Consider the following 24,422-nt stretch of genomic DNA (forward strand, 5'->3'; position numbering starts at 1 on the left):
CTTTCACTTAGTGTAAGATTTTCAAAGTTCAACCACATTGTAGCATATATCAGGACATTGTTCCTTTTTTATGTATGAATAATATTCCATTGTATGGATATGCCAAATTTTGTTTATATATTCATTAGTTGACAGATACTTTGAGTAGTTTCTACTTTGGGCTGCTATGAATAATGCCACTATGAACATTTGTGTGCAAATTTGTGTGTGGACATATGTATTCATTTCTCTTGGCTATATACCCAGGAGTGGAATTGCTGGGTCATATGGTAACTCTAACTTTTTTAGGAATTGCTCAGTTGTTTTCAAAATAGCTTTACCATTTAAATTCACATAGCAGTGCATGAGGTTTCCAAATTATCCATATGTTTACCAACACTTGCTATGTCCCATTTTTAAAAAATTATAATCACCCTGGAGGATTTGGAGTGGTATCATCTTGTGGTTTGCATCTTCCTAGTGACTAATGATGAGTGTCATTTCATGTGCTTATTGACCATTTATATATCTTCTTTGGGGACATGTCTTTTCAAATTCTTTGCCCATTTTTAAAATTGGGTTGCCTTTTTTTTTTGTAGAGCTATAAGACTTCTTTATATATTCTGTAACTATATCCTTATCCAATATATTATGAGCGAATATTTTCTTCCACTCTGGGTTGGCTTTTCATCTCTTTGTGTTCTTTAGCATACAAAATGTTTAGTTTTGTTACAGTCCAATTTACCTATTTTTTTCTTTGGTTGATTGTGCAATAGGCATAACATTTAACTGTTACTAAAAGTAGGGTCATAAAGATTTACACCTGTGTTTTCTTCTAAGAATATTTTAGCTTTAGCACTAACATTTAGGTTATTGATCCATTTTGAGTTGTATTTTGGACATGGTATGAGATAAACATCTGACTAATTCTTTTGTGTGCACGTTTCCAGCACCATTTGTCAAAGACTGTTCTTTCCTTTATTGGATTGTCTTGGCACCCTTGTCAAAAATCATGTGACTACCAATGTATGGTTTACTTATGGATGCTCAATTCTACTCCATTGGTCTATGTGTCTATCCTTATGCTAGCACAGTGCTGTCTTGATTATTGCACCTCTGTAGTAAGTTTTGACATCAACAACAGTGACTTTAACTTTCTTCTTTTTTAGATTGGTTTAGCTTTTCTGCATCTTGCATTTCAATATGAATTTTAGGATCAGCTTGCCAGTTTCTTTTTTAAAAAAAGACAGTTGTAACTTTGATGTAGATTGTGTTGACTCTGTGGATTAATCTGAGGAGTACTGCCATTTTAACAATATTAAGTCTTCTAATCTAGGAACCTGGGATGTCTTTCTATTTACTTGTATTTTTTTAAAATTCAGCTTTATGAGATAAACTGATGTAGAAGATTGTAAGATATTTAGAGTGTATACTTGGGTGATTTGATATACATAGATGTGGTAAGAGGATTTCTCCAGTCTAGTTAATTAACACATCCATCAGGTTTTTTTGTGTGTGTATGAGAAATTTAAGTTCTATTCTCTTAGCAAATTTCAATTATATGATAGTATTATCAACAACAGTCACCATGTTTTACATTCAATCTTCAGATCTTATTCATATTATAGCTGAAAGTTTGTACTCTTTAAGCAACCTCCCTATTTCCCCACATCCCATAGTCCCTGACAACCACTTTTCTACTCTGTTTCTGTGAGTTTTGTCTTTCTTTTTAGATTCCTCATATAATTGGTACCACGCAGTATTTGTCTTTATCTTTCTGGCTTATTTCAGTGAGCATAATGCCCTCGAGGTCCATCCATGTTGTTGCAAGTGGTAGGATTTCCTTTTTTCTTACGGCTGAATAATATTCCATTTTATTTTCCACACATGCATACATACATACATACATACACATACATACATACATACATCTTTTGTCTAATATCCATTGGTGGACACTTAGGTTGTATATACAAAGAAAATGAAAACAGAATATTGTAGAGATATCTGTACTCTCATGTTCTTTGCATTATTCACAATAGCCTAGCTTTGCAGATACCCAGAAGGGGAATTGCTGGATCATATGATCGATCTAGTTTCAATTGTTTGAAAAACATCCATACTGTTTTCCATAGTGGCTGTACCCATTTACATTTCCTTTTCTTCCTGTCCTTACCAGGACTTACTGTCTTTTGTCTGTTTGAAGATAGCTGTTCGTGATGATACCACAGATGGTAGCTGTGAGGTGATTATCCCATTGTGGTTTTGATTTGTATTTCCCTGGTGATTAGTGATGCTGAGCGCCTTTACATGTATCTCTTGGCCATTTGGATATTTTCTTTGGAAAAATTTCTATTTAGAAAAATTTCTATTCTCTGCCCATTTTTAATCAGATTTTTTTTTTTTTTTTTTTTTGCTATTGAGTTTATGAGGTCTTTATGTTTGGGATATTAACTCTTTATCAGATTATGGTTTGCAAATAATTTCTGCCATTCCATAGGTTGCCCTTTCATTTTATTGATGGTTTCCTTTGCTGTGCAGCAGCCTTTTAATATGATGCAGTCCTGCTTACTTACTTTTGCTCTTGTTGCAAAATCCAAAAAAAATGATTGCTAAGATCATTGTCAGAGAGCTTACTTACTATGTTTTATTTTAAGAGTTTTATGGTTTCAGGTTTTACATTCAAGACTTTAACCCATTTAGTGTTGATTTTGGGGTATGGTGTAAGATGGGGTATAAGTCATCTTCATTTCAACAATATTTTGAAGTTTTCAGTGTACAAGTCATTTCTTGTAAATTTATTCCTAAGTATGTTTTGTAAGGGACTTGTTTTCTTAATTTCATTTTCAGATTTTTTATTTGCTAGTGTGCAAAAACACAACTGACTTATGTACTGGTCTTGTATCTTGCTAAACTCATTTATTAATCCTATCAGTTTTTCAGTGGATTTGTTAAGATATTCTCTATACGTGATCATATGATGTACAAATATAGGTTCATTTCTTTCTTTCCTATTATGGATGCTTTTTATTTCTTTTTCTTGCCTACTTTTTTTGGCTAGAACCTCTACTGCACTGTTGAATGGAGTGGCAGGAGCAAACACGCTGTCCTCTTCCTAAGAGTAGGGGGAAGCTAAGGATACCATTGGTTTTTACTGTAGATGTCCTTTATCAGGTTGAAGAAACTTCTTTCGATCCCTAGTTTATTGAGGGCTCTCTTTTTTGTCATGAAAAGTTACTGAATTTTTGTCAAGTTTTTTCCTGTATCTATTTACATGATCGTATGTATGTCCTCATTTATTTTATTAATATGAGGCTTTATGTTAATTTTTATAGATTGACTTAGCTTTACATTCCTTTGATTCATCTCACCTTGGTCATTGTGCATATAATTTTTTATATGTTGCTGGAATTAGCTTTGCTATTTTTTTTGTTGAGGATTTTTGTATCTATAGTCATAAGTGATACTGATCTAGAATTTTGTTTTCTTTGATGCCATTGTATGGTTTTGGTATCAGGGTAATACTGACCTTACTGTTTTTTGGAGGAGTAGATGAAGTGATGGTATTAATTCTTCTTTAAACATTTGGTAGGATTCACTAGTTAGGCCATATAGTCCTGCACTCATCTTTGTGGTAATTAAAAAAGAAAATTAATATCCAGTCTCTTTTTTTGTTATATGTGTATTCAGATTTTCAACTTTTTCTTGAGTCAGTTTGGTAGTGTTTTTCTAGTAATTTTTCCACTTTAAAAATGTAGTGTCTATTTTTTTGTAAACAGCTCTTCATAGTATCCCCTTATAATCCTTTTTATTTATATAGAGTGGTAGTAATGTTCCCTTTTTAATTACTTATTTTAGTAATTTGAGTTTTCTTTTTGTAATTGGTTGGTCCTAGTTAAAGAATTATCAGTTTTTGATCTTTTCTATGAACCAATTTTTGATTTCATCGATTTTCTCTCTTGTTTTTCTATACTCTAAATTCAAAACAAGCAGAAATCAATAAAATAGTTTGCTTTCGTTTTCTAATTTCTTATAGCAGAAGCTTAGGTTACTTGAAATCTTTCTTTTTTAAAATTTAAGGATTTACGGCTATAAATTTCCCTCAAAGCACTTCTTTTGCTGTATCCTATAAGTTTTGATATGTTTTTGTTTTCATTCATCTCAGAGTATTTACTTATTGGTTACTAACGAGTATGTTTTATTTTCTATATATTTGTGAATTTTTCAAATTTCTTTGTTACTGATTTCTAATTTCTTTGTATTGTCTTTGTAGAACATACCTTGTATGATTTCAACTCTTTTGAATTTATTGAGACTTATTTTTTGGCCTGGTATATGGCCTATAATGGAGAAGAATGTGCATGTGCATTTGAGAAGAATATGTACTTCTGCTGTTGGCCAGAATGCTGTAAAGATGTCTGTTATGTTTAGTTGGTTTATAATGTTTCTCAGGTTGTCTGTTTCTTTGCTGATCTATCTAGTTGTTTAATTCATTATTGAAAGTTGAGTATTGAAGTTTCCAACTATAATTTTTGAACTATTACACCCTTTCATTCTGTCACGTTTTTTCTTCTTGCTTATGGGTATGTAGTTCAGCATGCATATGTTAATGATTGTTATATATTCTTGAAGGACTGTCAATGTTATCATTATAAAATGTCCTTCTTTGCATCTAGTGATTATTTTTATCTTACAGTCTATTTGGTTTAACATTGATACAGCCTCTTCACCTCTCTTTTTGGTTTCTGTTTGTATGATGTATCTTTTTCCATCCTTTCACCTTCAACATTTTTGTGTCTGAATTATAAAGTACATTTCTTGTAGATGTATTTTTGAATGATTTTTTAATCCATTATGCCAATATCTGTCTTTTAATAGCTGTATTTAATTCATTTACATATAATATAATTATTGATAAGAAAGGTCTTATTTCTTCTCTTTTGCTCTTTGTTGTCTACATGTCATGTCTTTTTGTTTCTTAATTCCTTCTATATTGTCTTCATTTGTATTCAGGATTTATTTTCTCATGTACCATTTTATTTTTCTTTCTGTTTCTTTTACTATATATTTTTGAGTTATTTTCTTAGTGGTTGCTTTGAGGATTACCATCAATTTCTTAATATATAACAGTCTAGTAAAGATTTTTATCAGCATAATTTCAATAGCATACAAAATGCTTCTCCTAAATACCTAGAACCGGTAAATTTCCCACTAAGTTCTTTCCTAACCTTTACTTCCTGCTTGTGCAGAGCCTCAAGGTCAACTAGAAGTTTGACCCTTGGGCCTTCTTAGACCTTCCCTGAGCATGCAAACATCTCTATCCGTGTGTGTCCTTCTGGATTCCTAGAGAATATGTTGGACCCTTTCAAAACCTCATGGACATCTCATTCCATAGTTTTTGCTTTTAAGATTTTGTTCAGTCTGTTGTTTGACTCAAATGTTATTCACTGTCTTAGGCAGCTGTAAAATAAAACATCTTCCTGTAATTGTTTTCCGTAAATGCTCCTAGGGGAAGGCTTTTCACATTAGGTGGATTCCGAGTCATTCAACTTCAGACAGCCTGCTAAGTGGAGTCTTCCTGGGAATCACTAGACAGATAAAATAATGTGAATGTTCTTTGGGACTAAGGCTTCGAAAAAGTTCCGGTTCCATTCTCTTTCATCTGGTAACTACAAGGCTGCACTAATAATGTGGGCTGTGTCTTTTCAAAGCCACTGCAGAGCAACACATTAGGAGATAGAACTAGAGCAAGTTAAACCATGGTAAGTTTCACTATTCCTCCCAAGACTCAGCTCTTTATCCTTAATAAATGCTTGCTTGGTTGTTACAAGGCTTTGATGAGTTTCCAGTCTTTTGGAAAAGTTCTATCTGCCAATTTATGGCAGATCCTTCATTGCTTTTAGGAAAAGCAGATTTTCAGAGGTTCTTACTCTACCATTTTTGCTGACATCACTTCCATACACTGAATTTGAAGAGTACAGTTTAAGCTTTCTGCCAAAATTTTTGGGTGTTAGGCTGACACTTTAGTTTACTCTAAAGGGGCAAGCAAACTGGTAGGACACTAACTGAATAGTGCAAGGCAATTTGCTAACCGTCATCTGCTTTCCTAATTGTACATAATGTACTATTCAGCTACTCTGATTTCACTCTATGAGGTTATGAGTTTCCTAAGGGATTTTTAAGGTATAATTGAAATAGTTAATAAAAAGGATAAGTTGATGTTAAAGGGAGGTTCCTAAATGAGGAAAGAGTGAACATTTATTATGATTGAGGTTAAAATAAATATCCTTCATATTGAGAAAGATGAACATATCACCCAAGTTGAGAGATGCTTTCCCCCAGTAAAAGCACATTCAGACAACACATGGCACTGACAAGATTTGATTTTGATACATTTGCAACATCCATGAGTGTGGCAAAGATTTGCCATTCAAGATTGCGTATAATACCGTGAAGGCAGATCGAGGTATGTGGAGCCCCAGAGCAAGCTAGTAATTTGGTGCCCCTTAGGTAGACACTCTAAATGTTTCTTCACCATTTATTTGGAGCATATAAGGAGAAACTGATTTTTCATTTACAAATGCTTACCTTTTCATTTTCATATTAAAATGTTAAAATCACACTTTAACTGATTTGCATGACTAGTTCTTATTTTAGTCAGCATGTGAAAATGGATGATTCAAAAATTATATTAGTCAATAGACTAGTATTAATTGTTAATATACTAATATTGATGTAGTTATCCAAAAATATTTAGTTCACTTGCTACTGTACTGCTGGGTGGTGACATGGAAGAGATATATTTTGATAATTTCAGATTTGTAACAGAACCTCGCTTAGGTTGTCTAAAGTATATTTTGAAATGATTTGCTTGTATATGTATATGTGTGTACATATATGCACACACATATATGCATATATATACGCACACACACACATATATATACATATATGTAAATGCCTAGGTTAGAAATTATTGGAGTTGTAAACAAAATATATGTTTTCTATCTCAAGGAATATCGTATCCAGACTGAAAGAGAAAAGATGTGTATTTGAAGTACTGTGAGAGTAATAATAAAGTAATATATTAATCAAAGAAGTGATGGGTAATTTAAGAGTGTGTATTCTTATACTCAGCAACAGACTGAAGCCTTTAAGTCTGGAAGAAGGTAAAGGTTGAAGATAGTACAATAAAATGCAGTTTGGATGACTGATAACTCTGGAGTATTTTGTGTATTGTAAAATTCTGTATTGCTCCGTTGTTTTTATAAGTCCTGTTTAAGTCATATTGATTGCACAATGTGTGGCAGGGAAAACATACATGGTTTTGTTACATGATATGTTTATGATACTTAATTCTCTGTCTGACTTTGACATTTCCCCTTAATGCCTTACTCAATGCCTGAATCAGTAACTTGTTCAGAGGTTTTGAACTAGATAGACAGGATAGGACACTGGCTGGAAATGTAGCAAGAGTAATACCCATTTTAGTTGCTGTAGGGATGGTAGGCTTTATCATCATCATATTAGACTGTAGATGATCAATCTGGGAAGTTTTCTTTCAATTATTATTTAGTATGTATACTACACATTTCCTAACAAATTTGTAATTGACAAAAGTTAATTTTACTTGGATATTTTTATAGTGAGATTATTATATTTTTCCTGTATAGAGTACTTCAAAATAGCTTGAAATGTTAGTAAGTACAAAAATCTGATTTCCTATATTCTTTTTTTTTTTGGTTTTTGTTTTTAAATTTTTTATTGATTTATAATCATTTTACAATGTTGTGTCAAATTCCAGTGTAGAGCACAATTTTTCAGTCATACATGAACATATATATATTCATTGTCACATTTTTTTCTCTGTGAGCTACCATAAGATCTTGTGTGTATTTCCCTGTGCTATACAGTACAATCTTGTTTATCTATTCTACAATTTTGAAATCCCAGTCTATCTCTTCCCACCCCCTACCCCCTTGGCAACCACAAGTTTGTATTCTATGTCTGTGAGTCTATTTCTGTTTTGTGTTTGTGCTTTGTTTGTTTTTTAGATTCCATATATGAGCGATCTCATATGGTATTTTTCTTTCTCTTTCTGGCTTACTTCACTTAGAATGACATTCTCCAGGAGCATCCATGTTGCTGCAAATGGCATTAAGTTGTTGGTTTTTATGGCTGAGTAGTATTCCATTGCATAAATATACCACATCTTCTTTATCCAGTCATCCATTGATGGACATTTAGGCTGTTTCCATGTCTTGGCTATTGTAAATAATGCTGCTATGAACATTGGGGTGCAGGTGTCATCCAGAAGTAGGGTTCCTTCTGGATATATGCCCAGGAGTGGGATTCCTGGGTCATATGGTAAGTCTATTCCTAGTCTTTTGAGGAATCTCCATACTGTTTTCCACAGTGGCTGCACCAAACTGCATTCCCACCAGCAGTGAAGGAGGGTCCCCTTTTCTCTGCAGCCTCTCCAGTATTTGTCATTTGTGGATTTTTGAATGATGGCCATTCTGACTGGTGTGAGGTGATACCTCATTGTAGTTTTGATTTGCATTTCTCTGATAATTAGTGATATTGAGCATTTTTTCATGTGTCTATTGATCATTTGTATGTCTTCCTTGGAGAATTGCTTGTTTAGGTCTTCTGCCCATTTTTGGATTGGGTTGTTTATTTTTTTCTTATTGAGTCGTATGAACTGCTTATATATTCTGGAGATCAAGCCTTTGTCGGTTTAATTTGTAAAAATTTTTTCCCATTCCATAGATTGTCTTTTTGTTTTACTTATGGTTTCCCTGATTTCCTATATTCAACAAAAATATTTGATGATAGTGGTATGTAGAACAGTGGCTTCCAAAAGATAGCATCCCGATCTCCAGAACCTGTCAGTACATTGCTTTACGTGGCAAAATGGACCTTGAAGATGTGATTACGTTTAGGATCTTGAGATAAGAAGGTTGTCCTAGAATTTCTAGGTAGGCCCTGTGTAACCTCAAGAGTACTTTTAAGAACGAGACAAAAGGCTAGAGTCGAAAAAGGAGATGTGAGGACAGAAGCAGTGGTTGGAATGAGGCACTTTGAAGATGAAAGAAGAGGCCCTGAACCAAAGAATATAGGTAGCCTCTAAAGAGTGGAAAAGGCAAGGAAATGATTCTGCCATAGAACCTCCAGAAGGGGATCTTGGAAATTGAGAGTCGGGGTGAAGTGGAAGAAACAGCATGTGCAAAGTTTAAGAAGCAAGAGGAAAAATACATTAAGAATTGAAAAAAAAAGAATTGCGTGGCTAGAAAGTAGAATAAGACAGGGAGACTTCTGAGAGTCAAGATTAAAGAATTCATAAGGCCAAACCGTGAATGGTTTGACAGTTCATATTGAGGAATATGTGTTTTACTTAGGTGTGTTTTTGTGGTCTCTTGGCCTTTTCCTTCAGAGATATTTTTTTCCCCTAAAATTAGTGCTTTAGGAGTTCCTTTAGTTAAAGTCTGTGGGTGGTTAAATTTCTTAATTTCTTAGCTGAAACTATTTTCATTTAGACCTATTATTTTAACTTTTTAAACTTTTTAAAAAGGTCTTTTCTTTCTGTATACCATTATACTTCAGGTTGAGAAATGTGCACTCAGTCCTGACGTCCTTTCCCTGTAGATGATCTGTTTCTTTTTCTCGAAGGTCTTTACATTACTTTTCTTTATTTTTCTATGGTGTTCTTCAGATTCACTGCAGTGTGTCTAGGTAGAGATTTTAAAATAATCAGCCTTTTCGATGTGTATTTATTGAGTTTCTGAATTAATGACTTTTTAATCAGTTGTGGAAAATTCTGTTATCTTCTTAAATTAGAGGGAAGGAAATTATGTAAAAGTGACTAGGAAGATTTAGAAAATAAAAAAGAGAAAGAAAAACAAATTTAGAAAGGAGGAACTCAGTGGTTTCAATGGAAACTTAGATCACATTGAAGTGAGAACTGGTGAAGCGAAATCTGGATGTGCAGGCATTGCCCCGCGTGCAGTCACTTTTCATTCATTCCTTTCCCTCTGATTCCTCGCACTTACAGATCAGCTTCATTTTCCTTACTTTGCCAGCATCCAAGGTTTAGTCTCTTTTTCTTCCCACTCCCTCCAGTCCCCAGAAGCTGTAGGTTCCTGGTATAGGCAGTTGCGCCCAGATAAGCCTAAACTTTAGTTTTCTATTATAGCTTACTCCTCTGGTTTCATTTTTACCATTTCTTTTAAATTTTAATATTTGGGTCCTTGAGGATTTTCTGTGCTTTTATGTGAGCTCAGTAATACATTTTAAATGCTTGTGTTCGCTCTCTCTCTCCTCGTTTATCTGTATGTGGTACTTGAATAAGTAGTCTCAGCTATTTTGATGATCTCATCTTTTTTTTAATTCTTATTTTTTATTGATGTGTAGTCGATTTACCATGTTAGTTTCAGGTGTACAGCAAAGTGATTCAGTTATACAAATACATACATATATGTTTTCAGTTTATTTTCCACTACGGCTCATTATAAGAAATTGAATATAGTTCCCTGTGCTATACAGTAGGTCCTTATTGTTTACCTACCCAATGTTCACAGCAGCACTATTTACAATAGCCAAGACAAGGAAACAACCTAAATGTACATTGACAGATGACTAGATAAAGAAGATGTGGTATGTATGTATGTGTGGCGCACACACACACACAGACACACACACACTCAGAATATCACTTAGATTTTCGTTTTAGAAAGATACTTTAGATTACTCTGAGAAGGATGAATTGTAGCAGTTAGAAATGAAACAAGTAGAACAAGTAGTAAATTCAGTATGTAATCCAAACAAGAGATACAGACAAGCATCAGCAGATTCGAGAGCCACTTAATATGGATATGTCAGAAGTGTAAGAAGTCAAAGACGACTATTTTAAAGCTTCACAGAACTTTTACATCAATTATTACACATCTGTTGGAGTAACAGCTTGATTGTTATAAATTTATAAGCTTTAGTTCATATTGTTCTATCGATAGATATTTATTATCAGCACAAGTTCAAACGAGGTACCTCTGATGATGGGACTCTGGGGAAATGGATTTGGACAGATTTTTGTGTCCTATTTCCTGCAAAAGACAACCATCTTTCTGTTCCCCCCTGCTCACCTACGATAGAATCTGTTTATTCACTTCAGATCCAGGTGGCATACCCTATTACAGAGTGGCTACTTTTATGTTGTGTCCTTTTGTTGTTTCATTAATGCTTTTCTAGCAAACACTTTAACTCCAACTTATAAATTACTTGGTAGCTACTGGCTCGGATAAGCTAGCATGTGATTTTATTCTGATAGAGTGGTGGATTAAAACTGTCCATTTTCCATCATATGATGCATTGGCGCAGGGGATTGACAGCCTTGTAATAAGGTAAATGTAACAATTTCTTATAATACAAAATTGTTTAGTGAGTAAGCTGGAGATTTACATACAAGTTTCTCTGGCTCTGTGTTCGATTTTAAGAACCTGTGAAATGCTCCCAACTCTTGGAAAGACGTATATTGTAGATTTTCATTCAGTTGGCCTTTTATCTACCACATAGGACTACCTAAAGATTTTAAACATTGAAAAAGTATAACATTGCTTGTCATAACCAATAAACTAAAATAAACATAATATGCTTTTAAAAGTATAGACATTTATCAATCTTAAATGTATATTAGTGCTTACTATAAATTAATATCCACTTATTATAAATTTCTTAAAAAAGAAAACCAGAAGAAAAAAAATCATCTCTGGCTCTTCTATCGAGAGACATCTATGAATAAAAATTGCATATTGAGTATATGGTATGTTTCTTTAAAATCATTTCTTAATGTACTTTTCTTTTCCCAGCTTCCTCACCTCTGGTGCACACTAATATTAAATGATCAGATAATTATTCATTTTGAAAGCATCAGCTAGCAGCTCTGTGTTAAATTTTATATTTTAATGCCCTGGCATCTATTGCACCTTGAGGAAATGGAACAGTACTCGATTATGCAAACATTGAGACCTAGGTGAAAATGTACCAGGCCTGCCGAGAGCTTCTCATACTGCATGAAATAATAAGGGTGAGAAGCTAGGCTAACCTTTCCAAATGGCAAAAGCAGCAGTCCAGAAAGCTAAAAGCTTTTCTACTTACTTCCCATTCACTTAAACTTCCCATTGGAGTGTGGGGCGCTCTGATCGTGAGCCTCCTTCTGTGGGATCCTGATAACATAAACTGAGGTGTTAAATAAATTCTATGACTTATAGACAGATCTGTCTCCCAATTGAAATATACATTTGCCTTTAAGCAATGTAGGCAAAAAAAAATTTTTTTAAAGGAACAAATTTGGCATAAAGGGCATGGATAATATCTTAGGGACAGAGTAGAAATATTTCTTCCAGTAATGTTTGAAATAGCTTGGCAGTTTGGAAGGTGATTAAATAATGGTACATTGTCTTAATTAATTAATTCTTAAAGTGAAATTCTTTAGAAAAATCACCTTTCAAAATAACTGCCTTATACTTTTGATTATTTCTGTGCAAGGACAAGAGGATATAAGTTAACAATCAGATAACACTTCAATTTGCATTTTAAGGCATATATCTAATCTCCAAACTTTAACTCAAAATCCTTTATGTTTTGGTAGTGAAATTTATTTAGTATCCCATATATACATATGGGATGTATATATATAAATAAATATATATATATAAAAAACGAATCACTTCAAAATGTCTTAAGCAAACTATTAATTCTATTTTGATGAATGCTCTTCATTTTCCCACATATCTTCTCCAGTTAAAGATTATCTTCGCTGTAAGTGCTAGGTAACAATTACTTAACAATAAGCTGATTCATTAGGAATCTCCATAAATATTCAGAAAAATCAATGATGCAATATGTATTCGACACACATGTTGCTTCTGAATTTATTAATTTTCAAATTTTGTGCATCTTATTAAAAAGATCATAATACAAGCTTTATGAAAACTCCTGGTTATAGCAATAAAATATTAATCATTGCTCAAGAAGAGGACGGATCCATATTGTAAACTATAGAAAAACTGTCCTCAAAATTTCAACTAGAGAATGAAAAGTAGTTTCTTTGGCTTTTTCTTTGTCTACACCTAAACAGTGATTTTTCAGAATCTGTGGTGCTTTCTGATGGTTTTGAAAGCCAGGCAGCAACGTCCACTTGGCAGCCAAGCCAGCTAACCTCCACCTATTCTTATTTTGCTCCAGTAAATAAACCCATGATTCAGTTCTTTTAGGCTCTGAGTAGAATCAGTTTCTAGATGCAGTATTGAATCATCCGTCAGGGGTGCCTCTCTTGGATGCGATTTACAAGGCTGGGAGCAGTAGGGCACTTACTGCTGGCAACCCCCCTCCCACGTCGTCCCCCTTCCATGAGACGCCTGGCCAAGCCGAGCTGCTGACCCTGCGGGAAGCCCGGAGTCCTGTAGGGCCCCTTGCACTGACCGCCTTCTGCATGGCTCTGAAGCCCTACCCTTAGCTCCCCAAATGCCAAGGAAGAGCAGAGAAAAGAGAGAGGACTCGGTGTCCTGGTCCTTGGAGATAACCTCAAGTGGATGGAAGGGGCTGGCGGAGGGTGTCGCTGAGTTTGTGTGCAGACCGGCGGGAATCCCTGGAAGAGAGCCCGTGGCTCTGGGACTCCTCCAACTCCTCGGGGAAGGCGGCATCCTCCCTGCTTCCATGCGAGGATGGATTAGGGTGGGGCAAGCTTCTTTCAGGTCTTCGGATCTTTGAAGGGGACGTGCACAACCCCAGCATAACAGCGCCTCTGTCCCCGAGGGGCGGGCCAGGAGAGAGAGATGCCTTTCCAGGGCTGGGCGGTTGAGCCGCTACCCTGGCGGCTGCTAGGTCGGTGCTCCGGTCTCCAAGCAGGGTGGCCTGGTCCTGCGAGCGCCCCAGCGTGGTCTAGTCCTGCTCCTCCAAGCCCTCACATTCGGGGCACGGGGCGACGAACGCCAGAGGGAAAAGGACCTTGGTCTTCCTCCCCCACCCCCCGGCCCGGCCGTTGCCAAGGCAACCGTGCAGTTGGAGATGGACGCCAGGGGGCGGCTGGAGCGCGGCTCCCCCTCGAGGAGCGTGCGTGGCTGGAGGACCAGCCCAGAGGGAGTGAGTACGAGGTCGGGCGAGGCGCGGCGGAGGTTTGCTGGACGGAGGGCGCCTGTCTCACCTCCACCCCCTCCGGCGTTGCCGCGGAGACCGCCAGGGCACCATCACCTGTACCGGCTGCTGCAGCTGTTGCTGCCTGAGCAAAAGAAACAGAAACCAGAGCCCTCTTTTGCCCCAGCGGTCTCTACCGGGAACTCTAACCCAGCAGCTGCCACTGCTTGCCTCCCGCAAACAGGAAACGAGGGCAGACATCCGCAATTTGCCCCGGGTTCCTCCACCACGCCTTTCTTTATTCAACTTGCCACCCAGAATTTTATACCTCAGCGTCTTTCACAGTGACTGATCTGGAGGATGAAAAATCGGCTCTCTTTATGCTGTGTCTGCCACGCACCTCTTCTTAACGGCTTATTTAGTTCCGCAGTTCACTGTCCTGGGCCAAACCTAATTATCAACAGGGATTTTAAGCTGTTTTTTGTTTCTGTTTTTGTTTTTTTAATTGCACTAGCTACATGAAATTTAGTTTCCGTTTATAGGGTATGGATAATATTTATAGGGATGTCCTCTTACTGAAATTAACTACTTTTGGACAAATGAAGGAATAATTAAGTTCCAGAATATCTGGGGACATACTAGAGAAAGAATGGGCTGTTTAGAAGCCCCTTGCCCTTCTTTCTTTTTTTCTTTTTTTCCGGTTCTTTATGCCATTCCAGTGCTAAAATCTTTCTTTTCTGGGCTCTAGTCCATCCATGTTTGAGCTCAATTTTTGGCTTTGCAAAGGAGGTTATTTTAGCATGGGTCTGCCTTTGAACTAGCGAATGGGTGGTAAATTAAATACTCTAGAAGACTTAAACTCTGCTCAGGTTCAAATTTTAGTGCATGGATGCATCTCTACTGGCTACCAGCATGAATGCACTTAGCAATAAGGACTCTCCCTGATTAGAGCACACTGAGGCATCTGTGATCTTGAATTGCCAGCCACACACACAGCCTGGCAGGCTCTGTGAACTGCTGTTGGCCACAACCTCTTGCCTCTCAAATTTCTCTCCTGTTTAATGTGTATATGGTACAGCTTTCATTCTCTGAAAGCACCCTGGTGGCTTTTGCTACTGATAATCATGAGTTTCCTTACATAGTTCTGCAGTTTTGAATAGACCAGCCTTTTCAATGGACTTTAATGGTACCTCTTTAGAAAATCCCCATAAGGCAGGGTAACTGTTTCTTTCCTAAAGCTGATAGGTGAGATACTTAATGATTTTGTTTTATCACACTTCCTGTGTCACAGGGTTTTCAAAGCCACTAAAAGATTTTTATATATTCCAAGCCCTAGCCGAAGCTACGGATTTGAAACACTTTTGTCTTTGGTGTCCAAGTCTGCTTGGTTGCAACCTCTCCCAAAGGTCACCAGGGTTTCCTAAACCGTATATCTGGTTCCCCCTTTTCATTTGTCATCGTACTTACGTTCTCCTAAGAATTGGACCCGCCTGATCTAACCTCTCATTTTCCTCGAAACTCTCTCCCCATCTTCTCCTGATCTGTCTCTGACGTCCTTGAAGGCTCTTTCTCAGTCTTTAACTTTTTCCTTTTCTTTTTTCTTCTATTACTTGTTGGTCTTGTGCTTTATCCATCCTGCGTATCTTCCTGGGCCTTCATGTTTACATCCATGGCTTCACCTGTCCTATTATTGTCTTGTCTTCTAAGTCTGTGCAGGCTTTTCTCTGCATGCTGGGGCCCTGTTTCTAGCTACTTCATGGACATTTCTACGTGTCTCACCTGTAGGCATCTCAAATTCAACCTATATCTTACTGAAGTATGTTCTTCTCCAAAACTTGCTTTTCCTACTGTATTTTGTATCTCCGATGGTGACCTTACTATCTCCCTGCTTACCCAGGATAAGAACCAGGAGAGCCATTGACTGATTCTTACATTCATCTAGTCAGATTTCTTATTGGTACCTAGCGTGTGCCAGGCAAACACTGTCATGAAGCTTAATTCTAGCGGGAGAGACAGGTGGCTACACTTACAGCTGAGTGATCAAATTACAGCTTTTGAGAAAATCTACTACAGAGGGAGGTGGGGGTGCTATATGACAAAGAATACATTGGGAGGAGCACTTTAGATGGGATGATCAAAGCAAAGTTCTGTGTATTAAGCTGAGATGAGGGAGGAAAAGAAGCCAAACATTCAAGTTGCTGGAGAAAGAAAAGGCCAGGCAGAGAGCAGAGCCTCGCAATGGTCTGGAAGTGGAGAAGCTCTTGTTGTATTCAAGGAATTGGCGTGAAAGCCAATGTGCCTGGTGGGAAGGGAGAAGTGGGGTGCAGTGAGAGTGGACAGGGAGGCAGGGGACAGATTTTATAGGACTTTATGGGTCCTGATGTAGAGTGTGCATTTTATCTCAAGTGCAGGGTGCAGCCGCTGAATGTTTTCAAGAAGAGTGACATGAACTGTTTTATGATTTTCAAAGGTCATTCTGGCCATCGGGTGGAGAATGAATTGGAGGGGGTGACAGTTTGGAGGTGGAGAGGAAATTAAAGACTGGAGAAGTGTTCCAGATTAGTGACAGCAGGGGTGTGGAAGCAGAGAGGGAGAAAAGGGAACAAATAGTAGCTATTTTCAGTGGTATTTCTGCACTGAGCAGAACGGCTACAGTGGAAAATACATGCTCAGTAAATGTTAGATGTTGGTGTTGGTGACCTGAGATCTCACTCTGATAAGCATTTTAACGTGCCCATTGGGGAAAGTTCTGCAGCCTTTATTTTTAACCTATTAGTAAGTAATAATCTGAAGTGGCAGGGCGTTATGGCTAATCTTGAAGGTGGGAGGAAGTGGGAGATGTTTTGACAGACAGGCACCCTGGGGCTGCCCCTCAGATACCCCTTCTTAGGAAAATTATCTATGAGAAATGAGTTTTCTTCTTCATTCTCATTTTTAAGCCTATGTTTTGCCTTTTTTTTTCTTGTTTGAGAGAACTGCAAGAAAAATGAATATGGAGTTCAAATCATGGCAAGGATGATAGAGTGTCTTTAAGTTGGAAAAATTGGATCTTGCTGCTACTTGATTTTTTTTTTTTTTTTGGTCTTGCTGATTCCATAATAAAGGCTCCTCAGTAATTCCAAACTTTAATTTTCCTAAGTTCTCATCTGCCAGTATTGATCGCCTTTGTTTTTTCAAGTAATCACTGTTCTTCATGAATTGCCTACATTCCCTAATTTTCCACATCAGCTATCAAGGCTTCTCAGTATTGAATAAATAAATGGATGGATTAATCCTTTATAAAGTATCATTTTCATCATTTTCCTTTCTTTTCTATTATTACAGCCCTCTGTCTAAACTAGGCCCCTATTACCTTTCTGCAGGAATGTATATATTATCTTTTCAAAATATCTCCTCTCGACTTTTAAAATTCATGGCAGATAATTTTTCTCAAAGTATGCAGTTACTCATTTCACTCTTTCAGTAAAAAAATTCAAAGGTGGTTCACTGAGAAGAAAGTTACAAATTGGCAAAGGGTTCATATTCAGACTGTAGGTAGAACTATAAATTAAAGAGACAGACCACCCAATAAAAAAAACTGAGCAAGTGACTAGGAGAGATACTCAACAAAAGTGCTCTCCAATTGACTAATAAATGAAAGAAAGGATCCTCAGTTCCATTCGTCATGGGAGAAATGAAAATTAAAACCACTAGGAAGTCATCAGAGAAACGAAAATCATACCTACCAGAATGGCTCCAGTGAAAAAGAATGACATTTCCAAGTGACAGGAAATTAATACAGCTGCCTGGCATAATCTCCAGAAGTTGAACATACGAATACCCTATGGAGAAATTCTACTCCTTGGGTTTAGACAAGAAGAGATGAGTGATGGATGCACCCAAAACAATACAAAACCATGAAGGGAACTGTTACAGCAGTATTGTTTTTAATAGCTGAAAACTGGAAAAAACACAAATGCTTGGGGACCATGATTAAATAAATTACGGCATATTCTGTAGTGGGATACTATGTGGCAGTAATACCTAAAAAGTACTGCTACACACTACAACGTGTATGAATCCCACAAACGTAATGTTGTAACAAGATAGGCAACGTTAATCTATGTTGAGAAGTTGAGGTAGTGGTTATCTTTGGGGAGGTGTTTTTAGCATATTCATAGGATATAAAAACTTCACCATCACCTAATTTTAGAACATTTTTGTCCCTTCTAAAAAAAAGACACTTGTACCCATTAGCAGTCCGTCCTCATTCTCGCCTCCTGCCAAGTCCTAAGCAGCCAGTAATTTATGTCTATGTAAATTCGCCTCTTCGGTGTATTTCGTATGAAAGGAATCATATAGCGTGTGTGCTTTTGTGTCTGGCTTCTTTTACTTAGCTTGGTGTCTTCCAGGTTCATCCATGGCATGGCATAAATCAGTATTTCATCTCTTGTTATTTCTTCATATGGTTATTTTTTGTATAAGCACACTTTGCTTATATATATAAGTATTCATCAGTTCAGGAACATCGGAATTGTTTCCACTTTTTGGGCTATTACGAACATGCTGCTGTATTGCGTATTTTATGTGAATGTATGTTTTCATTTCTCTTGACTATATACTTAGTTGTGGGCTTGCTGAGTCATCTGGTAGGTCTGTGTTTAACTTTCCAAGTTACTGTCAAGCTTTCCAAAGCAATGGCATCATTTTGCATTCGCATTAGCAACGCATGACAGTTCTAATTTCCCCATATCATCAGCTGATACTTAACTGTTTTTGATTATAACCATCCTAGGGGATGTGAGGTAGTGTCTTACTGAAGTTTCGATTTACATTTCCCTGATTCCTAATGATATTAAGCATCCTTTCTTGTGCTTTTATGCCATTTCAAAATCTTCTCTAAGAAATGTTTGTCCAGATTTTTTACTAATTTCTTAACTGGGTTATTTGTCTTTCTGTTATTGGGTTGTGTTTTCATGTATTGCAGATGAAATTCTCTTATTAGATGTATGATTTTCAACTATTTTCTCCCATTTTTGTGGGTTGTCATTTTCCTTTTTTGATTATGTCATTTGCAGCATGGATTTTTAAATTTTAATGGGGCTCAGTGTATCAGTTTTTCTCATAGCTTTTGCTTTTGGTATCATAACTAAAAAGACCTTGCCTTACCAAAGGTTAAAAGCATTTCCTCCCATTTTCTTGTAAGAATTTAAAGTTTTAGCTCTTAGGTTTAAATCTATGATCCTTTTTGATTTAATTTTCATGGTGTGATACAGGCATTCTACCTCATTCTTGTGCATTGAGTGTCCAATTGTCTCAGCATCACTTGTTGAAAAGACTATTTTTCACTCATAGCATTATCTTGACACTCCTGTTGGAAATGAATTGAAAATAAGTAAAAGGATTTATCTCTGGAATCTCAATGCTATCCCATTGATCTGTTCTCATGCCAGTGCCATGCTATGTTTATTACTTTAGATTTATAATAAATTTTGAAATCAAGAAATGTGAGACCTCTGAATTTCTTCTTTTAAAATTTTATTTTGGTTATTCACAGTACTTTGCATTTACGTATAAATTTTAACTTGTCAACTTCTGCGAAAAAAAAACTAGGTAGCTTTTTAATAGAGTTGCATTGAAGCTGCAAATAATTTTTTGGAGTATTGCCATCTTAAAAATATTAAACCTTCTGATCCATGAACATAGGATGTCTTTGCATTTATTTAGATCCTTTCAAATTTCTTACAGCAATAATTTGTACCTATCAACGTACAAGTTTTGCACGTCCTTTGTTAACTATAACTTTGTTAAAATTAAATTTATACCTAATATTCTAGTCTTTTGGATGCCATTATAAATAAAATTATTTTTCCTCGTTTGCTTTTGGGTTGTTCATTGCTAATGAACAGAAATACAATTGATTTTTGTATATTGATTTTGAATCTTAACTTTGCAAAATTCAGTTATTAGTTCTAACAGGGTTTTTTTTGGTGGCTTCCTTAGGGTTTTTTACATACAGGATTTTGTCCTCTGCAAATAGAGATAGCTTTACTTCTGTTTTTCCAATCTACATGCTGTTTCTTCCTTTTTCTTGCTTGATTGCTGTCACTAGGACCTCCAATACAGTGTTAAATAGAAATGGCGAGAGCAGAAATTCTTGTCTTGCCCCTGTTTTAGAGGGAAAGCATTTGGTCGTTCTCCATTAAATAAGACATTAGTTGTGGGGTTTTTATAGAAGTCCTTTATCAGATTGAGGATTCCTTTCTACCCCATTTTCTAAGTTTTGGTCAGAAAAGTATGTTACTTTAGTCAAACATTTTTCTGCATCTGTGGAGGTTATCACATGCTTTCTGCCTTCTATTCTATTAATATGATCTAGCACATTAATTTATTTCCTTATGTTAAACCAACCTGGGATTACCCTACTTGGTTGTAGTGCACAATAACTTATATATATATTATTGGATTTTATTTGTTAGTATTTTGTTGAAGATTTTTACATTTATATTCATAAAACACATTGGTCTGTAGTTCTTTTTTTTTTCCCCTTGTGATGTATTTGGTTTTGCTATAAGGGTAATCCTTTCCAGAGCTGGTGGGTGGACATCTGAAATGGTGCTAACCTGGCACTATCCTTTAAGGGGCAGGACATTTCCAGGCTGCAGGCTGCTGTGTTTTTTGCAGCTTCCCTGAACTGTCACTGCAGATCGGTCTTGCATCACAGTCAATGAAGGATTATTCATCGGGCCCGGTAGAGAAGAAGAGATGCCTCAAGATATTAAAGGAGAGGTCAAAAAGATCTGAAACCTACTGAGGAACCACATGCATCACAGATAATGTGTGAGGGAGCCCTTCAGATTTAACCAAGGTGGAACGCCTGGCTGTTTGACCTCACATAAAAATTCACACACACACATACAGTTATTTGAATATGCTGCTTTAAACACTGCTACTTCTGAGGCCTGTTGTAAATCAGAAAAGTAAAATAAAAATCAAACTAACAAAAATCATGTAATTTGCTTTCATTTTTGCAGTGAGCTCAGTCTGCTGGGGCTACTGTTCAGAAAAGCTTTTGCCATTTGACTCACTGACTACATAATGATTTTGCTCAGATTAATCACCTTCTTGTGTTGAATGCCAGCATTGAAGGCTGTGGCACGTTGCTCTAAGTTATGCCCCCAGTTCTGAATAAGGACACTGTGTGAGTGTGTATGTATGTGCGCGCTGGCAAGTAGGAAAAGCTTTCATTTCAAAAAGGAAAATGCATCTACCATGTTGTCAGTATTGGACTAAGGGATCCATGTGTTAAAGGTTAAAAATCTGAACTCTAGAGATTATCTGGGTGTGAACTTTGGATCCTCCACTCAGCAGTAGTGTGTTCACTCATGTTGCAGCCATCTAAGATTGAATTTCTTTCTTATCTCGTTCCAAATGTGTTACTTATTCTTCTCAATCATGTGTGGGAACTTTCAGCTCTTGGCTCATGACATCCTCTGCTTCAAATCTCACCCATGTCAAATTCCATTTCTGCCATGAAGCTACTTCAGCAGGAAGTGATATCTTTGATCTCTGACTCCCATAGTACTTGACTTCCATTTTTATCATGATCATCAACATGGCAAAAGTCACTATTTATTGACTGTTCACTCTATGCCAAACATTGGGTTATATATATATATCACTTACATACATTATTTCGTTCCACTATTACAGTTCTGTGAAGTAGGGTCTATTACCCCTATTTTATAGTTGAAAAAACAAATTTAGAGAGGTTTAAGTGATTGCCCAAAACGCAGAACTTCTGAGTGGATGGCCCAAAGATCACACCTAGATAATCTTCAGGTCACATTTTTGACCTTTACCCCATCCTGTCCCTTAGTCTTATACTGATAGCACAGTAGTTGAATTTTATTTCCTAGATTGTATGATATCAAAGGTAGAGATTTCATATTATTTCTTTCATTTCTCTAATAAAAGAGTCCAGTGCCCCAGCGACACAATTGATGTTTATTGGATAAATGAATCACTATGTAGAAGAAATTATTGCAATAAAAAATTACAAGTATATTTTAGAATAACTTAAGAAAGTTATACTTATGGCTACAAGAAAGTCATTATAAAATGTAAAAGATGAAATTAGTGGGTAAGCATGATTATGCCAAATACTGTTTCTCATGTTTCTTAACATTTTATATGTAAACAATGTATAAAATAATGCGATCCATCAGGAATCTTTGGCGTTTCCTATCTAGTTGGTTTGGTTCAGTTTATCAGAATATTGTCTGATGAACTTGATGTGGTAACTTTATATATTAAATACTTACTTGTGTATTTATCTTGTACCTTTCTGAACTGTTTTGTTTCCAGGATGGCATAGGGGTTGACGAGAAGCTGTCTTTGCGGCGGGTAGCTGTGGTTGAAGATTTCTTTGACATTATCTATTCAATGCATGTGGAAACAGGGCCGAATGGAGAACAGATTCGGAAACACGCCGGACAAAAGAGAACTTACAAAGCGGTAAGTTCAAAAAAGAAAAAAGGAAAGAAAAGGCATGCATTTTGAATTTTGATATTATATGCTTGTTTAAAAATGGGTTAAATAATTATGAATATTCTATCTTCAACATAAATTAGACCATATCATGGTCACACCCAGCATTTTACTATTATTACTGATTCTGTTTTGGTTATATCACTGAGTTTATTGCATATAGTTTAAATCTCTTTCTAGCTTTATCATTTTCTTTTCTTTAAATATGCATAAAATGTGGTAGTCCCAGTCAAATGCCCACAGATGGGAAGATTGTTTGTTATATATTCAATACATAATCTATATTCAAATCATCATCTATGAATTATATACTGGAACATATAAACTTTGTACTACCACTATTTTAACAGTCCTTCCCCCTCAAGTCATATTAAAAATTTCTATTTAATACTTATAGTCACATGGATAAGAAAATTTCATATACTTTTCTTATATCACCTTATATGAAATACATTAGTCCTGAAATGTATCCATTTCTTAATTTTCCAGTATAGAGTATTTTAAAATATGTGTTATTTTTTATAGGCCTAATGCCCTTGAACATTTAAAAGGAAAATATATTATGTTTTTATTATAAATTATGAAGAAAAAGATTTCATTAACTGTTAGATATTGAAATATATATTGTCAAAATGGAGTTATATATTACTTCTAAAGTTTCTAATTATACTTATTGTTTGATCTAGACACCTTAATCTAGTTTTTTATTTAAACGTTTTATGAAATCATCTTACTGTAGATAATTCATCCTTTCTAGGAAAATTGAACAGTAAATTATTCTTTTCCAGTATGAGCAAAGTGTACATCAGAAATACTTTATCAGCAATCAGAATAATATCCTTTTTTTAGAATTCTTATTGAACTTTGCTTTTGGCTACCTTTTATTAACTGTTTTCAGCTATATTTATACACAATATCAGTCTGGATCCATTTTTTTTTCAGATACAGAAAAATGTGTGAAATGCTCAAAGTTTCAAATACAGGTACATATGTTTGAAAATTAGCTACTGAGCATAAGAAATAGCTTCTTTTCCATAACTATTTTTTGCTATATTTCCAGGGTCATATTGAATCTTTGTAGTCGCATAATAACCCCTAATACATGTTGTATTTATCTCTCCTTCTCTATGGTTTTGTTTCTTGGCTGTTTCCAAATTGCATGGTTTGTGGGCAGGCACTATTGTAAGTTTCCTTACATAATTCTGCCACATAAACTTTCCTTTGACTTACATATCCCAGGAGACATTCTTATCATGACTAATGACAATGACCTAGCTTCTTGCGATATTTTTAATGTAGACTAATATTACTGAACGTAGTCATCTTGCCTGTCTCCTAAGCCAGGGCTGTATCTCTGGATACTAATAGGAAAAAAAATTGTATATTGATTTACTAATATCACTAACTGTGTACTCTTATGAGAATTCATTTTCATGAAACAGCTACTGAACTTGGTAGGGCTTTGTAAGGTAGGAATATATAAGTTCAGTTGTGTTAAATGCAAACAAACCAACAAAAACCAAGTGGCTTCATTGTCAGGAGTGGGGTGGCAGCCAAATCTCTTTAGGTGCCAAAAGCAATTTAAAGTGATGTAATCTTTGAAATGCGCTTATTAGAGACCTTTAATTGAAACGGGGGTATGACATAGACCCAAATCTCTCACCCTGTGTTCCTAAATGAAATGCAGAGAATCTGACCCATTGCCACAATGCACGCTGAACACTTTGAATAAATTGGTTAAACACATTTCCAACATACATCATTTTTGCATTAACATTTTGAAG

At 36.0% G+C, this 24,422-nt stretch overlaps 1 protein-coding gene across 8 annotated transcripts in view; it reads left to right on the forward strand.

Annotated features, from left to right (window-relative positions):
- Positions 1 to 24,422, forward strand: part of NOL4 (nucleolar protein 4) — a 239,867-nt gene that overhangs the window by 27,812 nt on the left and 187,633 nt on the right. For 5 of the 8 annotated variants that reach the window (XM_031438989.2, XM_031438990.2, XM_064481515.1 and 2 more), the window contains exon 2: positions 22,456 to 22,605. In XM_031438989.2, the coding sequence (XP_031294849.1) occupies positions 22,456 to 22,605 (150 nt within the window). Of the gene's footprint in view, positions 1 to 22,455; positions 22,606 to 23,558; positions 23,622 to 24,422 lie in introns of those variants that run through there. The other 3 variants (XM_031438991.2, XM_064481517.1, XM_064481518.1) reach the window with 2 other exon arrangements.

Source organism: Camelus dromedarius, chromosome 32 (genome assembly GCF_036321535.1).
Source record: "Camelus dromedarius isolate mCamDro1 chromosome 32, mCamDro1.pat, whole genome shotgun sequence".
In the NCBI taxonomy this organism is placed as follows: domain Eukaryota; kingdom Metazoa; phylum Chordata; class Mammalia; order Artiodactyla; family Camelidae; genus Camelus; species Camelus dromedarius.